This window comes from Pyrus communis, chromosome 12 (genome assembly GCF_963583255.1).
Source record: "Pyrus communis chromosome 12, drPyrComm1.1, whole genome shotgun sequence".
NCBI lineage: Eukaryota > Viridiplantae > Streptophyta > Magnoliopsida > Rosales > Rosaceae > Pyrus > Pyrus communis.
The window spans coordinates 21,968,732-21,978,225 of record NC_084814.1 but is presented as its reverse complement, the minus strand read 5'-3'; the positions used below and the strand labels follow the sequence as shown (position 1 = coordinate 21,978,225).

Sequence of the window (9,494 nt, the reverse complement as noted above, 5' to 3'; positions counted from 1 at the left end):
GTGAAGGATCATTGAACTTTTGTGGATTGTGAGAAAATTTTAGTGACCTATAAGCATGTCGGAGAAATTTCGCAAATCTGGAAAGCCTTCAAAATATGGTGAGTATTATGTATCTTCTTTCCATGATTTTTTTTTTTATACTTTTGATGTTTCCAATAGCCCTTCTTCATACCTATGATATCTGGTGGTGGGGTTTGTGTAGTTTGAGATGGTGAGGGGTTAGGGTAGGTGATGAATATATGTACTGTTGTGATCTTGTTCCCTTTCTTTTGTCATTTTGTATTAAAGATTGCATAGTTTTACTGATATGGAGTTATTCAATGACATTGGAATGGTTGTTGTTGTGTATTTTTATTGTTTTAGTCTTTAGTGTATGGCATGGACTAAGGGTTTTGATCGTTGGATTTACTAATTGACTTATATTTAGAGGTTTAAAAACTAATTGACCATCGGATTTACTAATGTATTAAGCAATATTTTACCGCTAATCCTGATAAATTCACATATAAAATTTATCATGAGGGTCAGATTCGCACGAAGGGAAATAAATAACATTACAGTGGAGGTGAGATTATATACTTAGATTGGGTTTTTGGTGACTGCCAGTTCTTGGTTAAGTGTCATACCACAGCAAAGGAATTAGGGTACAAGGTGAAGTTGAGCCACTATAAAAAGTTGCAAGTGGGTATATTTGAAGAAATGGTATGTGATGCACAACTGACAAATTTAATCGATGATATGCCAAAGAATAAGGTAGTTGAATTATATATGGTTGACAAGAATGAGAAGGCAATTAGAGCAAGTGACAAGGGCACTGCTTCAAGTAATGTGGTGCAAGAGTTTGAGATCGCACAATCCTTGAATTGGGATGATGGATTTGATGAATTTTGGCAGCATAGGGAATTGACAACAGAAAAGCAAAGAGAAAAAGGAGATCCTACTATAGACACTCAGGGAAAAAATGGGGATGATGAAGATGTTAAGGGAGATGGAAGTGAACAAGCTGAAAATGAGGAGGAAATAATCAAAGATAGTGATTATGACCAAGATTCAGAGCAAGAAAATGAGCATGTACACGAGAATGAGTTGGATAATGATTTGTTCGAAAAACATGTCGACAACCCAATTGAAGAGGAGCCTGAGGAGATGGGGTTTGCTGGGGAACTTGGGTGGAACAATACAACAAACTTGAGCAATATGATGCTATTTAAATGCAAACTGATCCTGGTTCAATAGTGTTAATAAAGACACAAATGCGTGGTGATATACGCAAATTTTAGAGAATGTACATTTGTTTTTGTCACATCCTGGCCTGGGGCAGACCACTTCCCGGACCCGCTCCACCACCGTAGCACGATATTGTCCGCTTTGAGCCCCGACTACACCCTTACGGTTTTGTTTCTGGGAATTCACACGAGAACTTTCTGATGGGTCGCCCATCCTGGGAATGCTCTCGCGCGCTAGTCGCTTAACTTCAGAGTTCCCATGGAACTCGAAGCCAGGGAGCTCCCAAAAGGCCTCGTGCTAGGTAGGGATGGAAATATACTTATAAGGATCACTCCCCTGACCGATGTGGGATGTCACAGTTGGTTTTAAGCAAGGATGTAGGCTTGTTATAGGATTGGACGGTTGTTTTGTGAAAGGGCAGCATTCATATCAAATTTTGGCAGCAGTAAGCATTGATGGCAACAATGGGATGTTCCCAATTGCTTATGCAGTTGTGGAAGTTGAAAATCAGAGTACATGGGAGTGATTTTTGGGGATTTTAATAGATGATTTGAGTATGGAGAATTCAGCAACATATGCCTTCATTACAGACAAGCAGAATAGGTTAGGGAATGCAATTCAACGACTAATGCCCAATGCAGAGCATAGGCATTGTGTGAGGCATTTGTATAATAACTTCAAGAAAAATTACAGTGGTCTTGCCTTGAAACAAACTTTGTGGGAAGCAGCAAGAGCTACAACCATTCCTTGGAGGCAAGACATCATGGATAACCTGCAACAAGAAAAAAAGATGCTTGGGACTGGTTACATGCTAAACCAACATATAATTGGAGTAGGTCACATTTTAGGACATATTACAAATGTGACATCTTACTTAACAACTTGTGTGAAGCTTTCAATGCATCAATTGTCAAGGCAAGGGACAAGCCAATTTTGACAATGTTGCAAATCATAAGAAAGAACCTGACAATGAGGATGGTAAATAAAAGAGTTGCTGCCTTGAAATGGAAAAGATCTGTGGGGCCAAGAATTGAGAAAATTATTGAAAAATTCAAGTATGAAAGTGGGCATTGCATTGCATATCTAGCTTGAGATACGAAATATCAAGTCTAAGACCTTTTTGGAAGAGAGTTTGCAATTGACTTGGGTGCTAAAACTTGTTCTTGGAGGAGATGGGATCTTTATGGAATCTCGTCCTCATGCTATTGCCTGTATTTTGAGGAAGGGACAAGATGTTGCCTTGTATGTTGATGACTATTACAAGCAAGCAACATACCTAAGAGCTTATGCACCGGTTATTTCACCACTACCTAGCCAAGATCAATGGGACAAGCCTAGTAATGAAACCGCCTAAATTGATCCTCCCATTTACAAGAAGCAAATTGGAAGACCAAAGAAAAAGAGGACTAAAGATCTTGGTGAAGAGCCCCCAATTACCCAATTACAAGTCATGAAGGGAAGAAGTTGAAAATACGGATTTATAACAAGCCATATGCATGTAGGTCATGTGGACAAGAAGGCCATACTTCCAAGAAATGTGGAAAGCAACAAAATCAAGCATCTACTAGTCAATCCACTCAGGGAGTAACTCAATCTACTAACAACAAGCCTACATCAACTTAAACAAGACTTGTATGTGTGAAGTTTGAAGAGTATAAATCTTTGTATTTTTTTTAATTGTAATAAGGTATGTGGAAGATGCGGAAGGTGTGGCCTAATTCATTTTTATTTTCAATTTTTATAGTGTGAAGTTGTGTATTGATATCTTGAGTATGTAGGTGGGAAGGGGCAACGGAGTGGTTAGAGGAAGAGCCATGGGAAGAGGTACATGTAGAGAAAGAGGCATGGTTTCAAGTTCACAACCCACCATTCCACCAATTCAACATGTTCAGTCAACCCAAGGATTTGGTGCAAAGAGAGGAAAGCCATGGAAGCCTTGAAGGATTTGGTGAAAATTTGGCAGCTTAGTTGTGTTTTTAAAGTCTTTGAAAACTATCTAAATATTTAAGGTTTTTTGTTTTTGCATTCGAATACAGCTTTTGTAAAATATGAAATATGTGTTGGATTTTTTTTTTCCATTTCATGATAGTGGGAGAAGATGACTTAATTGTTTTTTTCCCATATTCATATGAAGAAAGGAACGACAGAGTGGGGAAGAAGACGGTAGAGAAAATTTGGGAAGAAAAAAGAGAGAGAGAGAGAGAGGAGAAAAGGAAAAAAAAAAAACCATTAAATTATTCTCATGGTGTATATTAATCAGTAAGAAATTTTTTTATAAGAGCTTTAAATTTAAAAATAAAAGATTATATTTAGACTTACCATGTGATGAATTTTGATTGGATTGTAATGCCACTCAGTAAAATCCAATGGCACGCCAAACCCTACACAAGTTTTTCTCCTCAACAAGAAGATACAAAAATTCCTAGGAGGATCCTCTCCGGATTCTCTTTGTGAGGATTATGAGGATCCTTAAATCGTGTCTGTTTATCGTATATCGTGCGATCAGTTTTCATTAGGTACTATTCATATTTAATTTTAAATAAAAATATTTAAAATAATTTTTGACCGTACGATGTACGATGAACAGATACGATTTGAAGATTTTCAAGATCCTCACAAAAAAAATTCGGAGAGGAACCTCATTCCAAAAATTCAAAAGAACACACGTGTAACATTTTCTTCCATAATTAGCCAAAAAATCCCCAATTTGAGGTCGGACATACTACACCTCACAAATCACAAGTGGCAAAACAAAAATATCTCCTAATGTCACATTTCCCAAACTGCCCCGCTATGCTGTCCCATCTGCAGCCGTCAGCATTATTTAGTAAGGCTAGTTTAGTAGTTTAAAATCCAAAAATAGAATTATGGATAAAATGAATTATGCTAATATAGAAATTAATTAGGATATTAAGCATATCCCGCAAAACACGTGCGAGCGGAAATGTAAAGCGCTCCAATTTCCTCACATTTCGCTCCAATTTTGACCCTTCAATCTATAAAAATTTTCCCGAGAAAATCTTTCAAATTTTCCTAGCGATAAAGAAAGTGAGGGAAAATCGGAGATAGAAGATAATAATGCATTCATTAAGCCTCAAAGTCTGCAGTGATTGCTGTCCGGGGACGACGAGAACGTGTTTTCCGGGTCGACGGAGCTTCAGCGTCGTGAATTTGGAGGCCCGGAACTTGAGAGTCGGTTCGGGGCGTGGGGATTTCAGGAAATCGGGTCGGGTCGTGGCGTGCGCCGCGGAGAGGAGCGGGGGGAATGGGTGGAGTGGAACTCCGAGTTCGAGTCCGAGTTCCGGTGCGGGCCAGAAACCGAGTTCGTTTTTGTCTCGGACTCAGAGCTGGGCTTTGTTGAAGCAGCAAATGGAGGTCGCGGCGAAATCCGAGGTGAGTAAATTGCAAATTTCAAACTTGCTCGCACTTTCCTTCGTTTTCTCGGACGCGAAACAGAGGATTACGGTTTTTGAGCTTGAATTGCAGGATTATGAAGAGGCGGCGAGGATAAGGGACTCGTTGAAGTTGCTGGAAGAAGAAGAGCCGGTTTTGTGGCTCCGAAGAAGGATTAAGGAGGCAATTGCTGAAGAGAGATTTGAGGTAAATTGAGTTAATTTGGAGGGTGTTTATTGCTATTTAGCATTGAGCTGAAAAATACGATGCCAAATTCAATAGAAGTCTTAATCTTGATGTGCTCAGGAGGCCGCGAAATATCGAGATGAGCTAAAGGAAATTGCCCCTTACTCTTTCTTGAAATGTTCAAGTGATGCAACAACTTTGGTACGAGAATGCTCTATCTCATCATATATTTACATTGCTGTTTTGGTTCAATCTGTTTTTGTTTAAGTTTATAGAAATGTAATAGTCGTGACTGCCCGCGATAATTCAATTGGGGAAATAAGATACTGCTGGAGCGGATAGGGTGAAGATTGGTAGAATGCGAGCAAAAGAAAAAGAATTTTGATAGAAAAGTGCACATGCTAATTCAATTTGATGAATTGAAGTGAAATCTTCGTTTCTTCAGGGTATTCGTGTTCAAGTTAGGAGCGTGTACATAGAGGGCAGAAGTCAGCCTTCGAAGGGGCAACACTTCTTTGCATATAGAATACGAATTACCAATAACTTAGATCGCCCTGTTCAACTTCTTAGAAGGCATTGGATTATCACGGATGCCAATGGAAAATCCGAAAATGTGTGGTGAGTGTTTTCTTTTCTGCGCTTTGTTCTCTCCTCTGGATATCTTATTCTCAGTTTTGTACTTGCAGTTAATGGTAGATATTTCTTTGTCTTTTACCAAATGTATTGTTTATTGCTTTTGCTCATCGCAGGGGGATTGGTGTTATTGGTGAACAGCCAGTTATTCTTCCTCAAACGAGTTTTGAATACTCATCAGCATGTCCATTAAGCACTCCTAATGGCAGAATGGTAAGATGGGACACTACTCTTTTCTTGTGTTCCTCCATGAAGGCATATTTAACAAGTACTTTTTATTGGTTCTGTAAATTGATACAATCAGAATTAGAAGGCTCTCTTCGATGTGCTTTAAGCGATTGGATATCCTTCTCAATTACTCATTATGTGTCATATCTAAAGGAGTGATGCTTAACATTATATGAATATCTCAAATAAAGTAGCTCTATAGCCCAAACATTGAGAAACTAAATTGAAAATGTTATTTTCCGAGTTTTTTTTCTCAAATTGCTTCCAACAGTGCATACATATGATCATCTTATTAGAAAGAATTTCGGGATGCTACCTAGGTCATTATCAATCACATTATCACATTCCAATTACAGCGCTCACTGATGCCTGTGTTTTGGGCATATGTATGATGGAGTATGAATCCATCCATTCATATTGAGTTACCTATAGGTGTGTACCCCATCAAAAGTCACTTACTCCGGCAATGGTGTGTCGTGAGGCTGTCCCCCGGTTTTTCTGTCATAGTGAAGAATTTTTTGTCTAAAGTTAGTGGTTATGGACATTTATATGTCCGTATAAGCTCTATGAGCAGTGAATGGACCTTGGAGGAAAAGTCTTGGGTTAAAACCTGTGTTCACGTGCTTCCATTGTTGGAAAAAAGTTTGATGGGTCATTTGATCAATTTTCTTTTCATTGCGGTTTCCAAATAATTTGAGTTTCTTCTTCTTTGAACTAAAATACGATTGTGTTGCGTTTGGATTTGTGGATTTAGAGAATACCTGATTTCTTAGTGCAAATGTTTTAGAGACCCTAGGACTGTTAATTTGGTATGTTTGTGACGGATGTGATTTTGATGTTTGAAATGGGTGAGAATTTACTCATGGAAAAAGCGCTACTTCAAATCATTTAATGTAGAGTTTTTCTTCTCAGTTATTAGCCGAAGCTTCGATATTTTCTTTTTTTGTTTTGAACATTTGATGCAGACAAACTTAAATCAAATATACATACATCAATATCCTTTGTTTTAAATCTACAAACTTAAGTGCTACTTTAAAAAATTTGACCCATATTTTGTTTTCATGCAATGCAGGAGGGTGAATTTGAGATGAAACACATCAATAGGGTAAGTTCACAAGCGTTTAACGTGGCTATTGCCCCCTTTTCCCTCTCGATATTAGGAGACGACGTTGACACCTTATTTTGATAAGTGAGTTGTGGCATCCCTTTAGAGGGCAGCGGAACTTCATGAAAAATTATTCTGTGTTTTATTCAGTAATCTCAAGTGTAAATGATTAATTTGTAAAGATGAAAGTTTAGGTTTTGTGACAGTTTTGTGAGGGAATATGTTTGTGTAAGATTCTCAGTAGCCTAGAGGTTGGATGGATGCAAGTAGTTTGAAATCCAAGCTTAGCTATTTAGTGGGACTTATGTGATAGTCATTCTTCATTGGCATCGTACGCTTGATCTTTCTTAATGTTTCGGGTGCATGACGTGAACACGAAAGTGCTGAGTATGTTCGATGAAATGCAGGATGAAGAACCAGATTTGTTCGTTATGCAATGTCGAATTTAATTGTTCATATGGTGTCACGTATGTGTGAAGTTGTTAATTCTAATACGTTAATTTGTGTTTGATTTGTAGTGTTGTCTTGAAACTTCTACTGAACTGAAATTTGAAACATTCCCCTTCTGTTTCTCTCTGGTCGTAACAAGGAGTTTTTTGAGCTTCTCTTGAACTTACGTAATGTTCTTGTTTAAACAATTGTTTGGGAAGCTCAAGTGTCCTTCGGAGTCGAATAATAAGTTTTTACCATTCATATTTCTAGCTGCATTTAAAAAAATATATATTCGTGTAGAAATTGATAATCGCACTCTATTTCTTTGTCTATACGTTCTCTTTATTTTGGCATTCAGATTGAGTAAATCAAATGAAAACAACGAGTGTTGTTATTGGGACAATGTGGATGGGGGCATGGGGAACAACTTATGCATGCGAGGGTGCATACCTCTCTCTTCTTGTGAGACTCCAGTCACGCGATGAATGTTATATTAAGAGAATATAAATCTCCAGACAAGAAAGCTTTTCTCGGCGTTTAAGAATATCTCATTTCGGTAGTTAAGAGTAGTGTAGGATTTGATTAGCTGGCTTAGGCAATGTGCATACCATTTTACACCCAAATTTGAATCTCTATTTCCATATGCTAAGAACGGTTTAGAATATCTGAAAAGAAAATTACTTTGAAAAGTCTAGTGTCTACCAATGAACCTCATTTTTGCTAACCTATTCAAGCTTTCGGCATGAACTAACTGAAGAGGGATCTTCTGTTAGAACAGAAGTATCTATGATGTATGGAGAAATGATTTCTTTTGTTTGCCTCCTAAATCATATTCTTTAACTTCTTTAGCATAATTAACAAATTTTTATTCAATCAGCCTGTGGTGACGACAATGGGTCGTGAGGTGTGGGATCTAATCATTTTTTATAGTCTATAAGTACTTAATTATAATGTTAAGTACTATACTTATCAGTTACAAAGTAAGTTAATAAAATTAGGGTTCTTCAATTAACAATTGCAAGGTATACCAACATGTCCTCACTCACCCTATTCTCTAACCCCCTTTGTGGGAGACATTCTTCTGTCCGAAAAGTGGACTAGGGACAATGACGGAGATGGTGGTACCAGCGTGGGATAGGCATGAACGGAGTCAATGAAGGTTCACTGGATGCATATGCCCTCAAACACAAGTAATTTGTTATTGAGCTGCAGACTGCAGTCATATGTATACACTTGTTATATTTGAAGAAGATATAAATATCTATTATCAAGCATACATTCATATCCTTTCAGTGCCTAAGTTAGGATTTTAGCCTTTGAGGGCCCATAATAAGGTTTTATTAGTTTTTCTGGTAGCCCCAACTAGAACAAATTTAAAGCTCCGACCTTGTGGGCCTTAAAATTAGGAAGATAAAGTAAGTACAATATTTTGTGTCTCAGCCCCATAATACACGTAATTTGGATGCCAAACCTTACAATTTTTTCTTTTGTCACTATTTTTTTTCCCATCATTATAGAATTAGTATAGTATCCTTTCATAGTAGCCCGAAAACAAAAACAATCGAACTATATTTCTTTTAGATAAGAACTATGTTTTTTTCATCATTATGTGATCATCATTTCGTTATTTTACTACATATCCGTTTAAATTTTAAGAACACGCATAGTAGTTAGAATAATCCTCCAAATTTTAAAAAATTCATGAACAAAATAAGCGTTTCAAATAGGGTGGTTCTATTCACACATCTATTTTTACTTTCATCTCTATCAATTTTCAGAAATCGAATCGAATTAAAGAAGATCAAATGACAAAAATTAACAAGGGAAATGTGAGATAAAAAAAAATTGTGTGACTAACACCCACATGATATAATTAATGTGTGTGTCATGTTGACGACGGATTTATACTATAACGCATATAATAATTATACTAAAATATTATTTGACAAAATATTATTTAATGCATTTATGGTTGCCCATTGTCCAAGCAATTAGTGACGTCCCTTATGCGGAAAGGGATCCTCTCCGGATTCATTCCACCAAATCCATCAAATCCACCCAATCAATCAATCCGGGTCCTTGAAATTTGATCTAACAACTAAAATTATTATAACTTTTAAAGGGATCCCTAGTTTGTGACCGTTGGATCAAATTTCAAGGGCCTAGATTGATTTATTGGGTGAATTTGGTGGAAGGGATCTGGAGAGGATCCCTTTTCCCTTCTGCCCGCCCAGATTTGTGCTTTGCAATGCACTTGTCAATTTCCATCCACGTCACACGTTCATATTAT

General features: G+C 37.3%; 2 protein-coding genes across 2 annotated transcripts; both read left to right on the top strand.

Moving 5' to 3' along the window:
* The first annotated feature begins 699 nt into the window (after window positions 1-699).
* On the top strand, window positions 700-1,236 carry LOC137710179 (uncharacterized). Its single transcript, XM_068449126.1, has one exon. It carries the CDS (start codon window positions 700-702, stop codon window positions 1,234-1,236), a length of 537 nt encoding a protein of 178 aa, XP_068305227.1.
* Window positions 1,237-4,167: 2,931 nt separating this feature from the next.
* Window positions 4,168-7,516, top strand: LOC137711468 (uncharacterized). The gene is made up of 6 exons (XM_068450714.1): window positions 4,168-4,620; window positions 4,714-4,827; window positions 4,927-5,007; window positions 5,252-5,424; window positions 5,556-5,652; window positions 6,740-7,516. Exons 1-6 carry the CDS (start codon window positions 4,306-4,308, stop codon window positions 6,851-6,853), a joined length of 894 nt encoding a protein of 297 aa, XP_068306815.1. The 5' UTR covers window positions 4,168-4,305; the 3' UTR covers window positions 6,854-7,516.
* The last annotated feature ends 1,978 nt before the right edge of the window (window positions 7,517-9,494 follow it).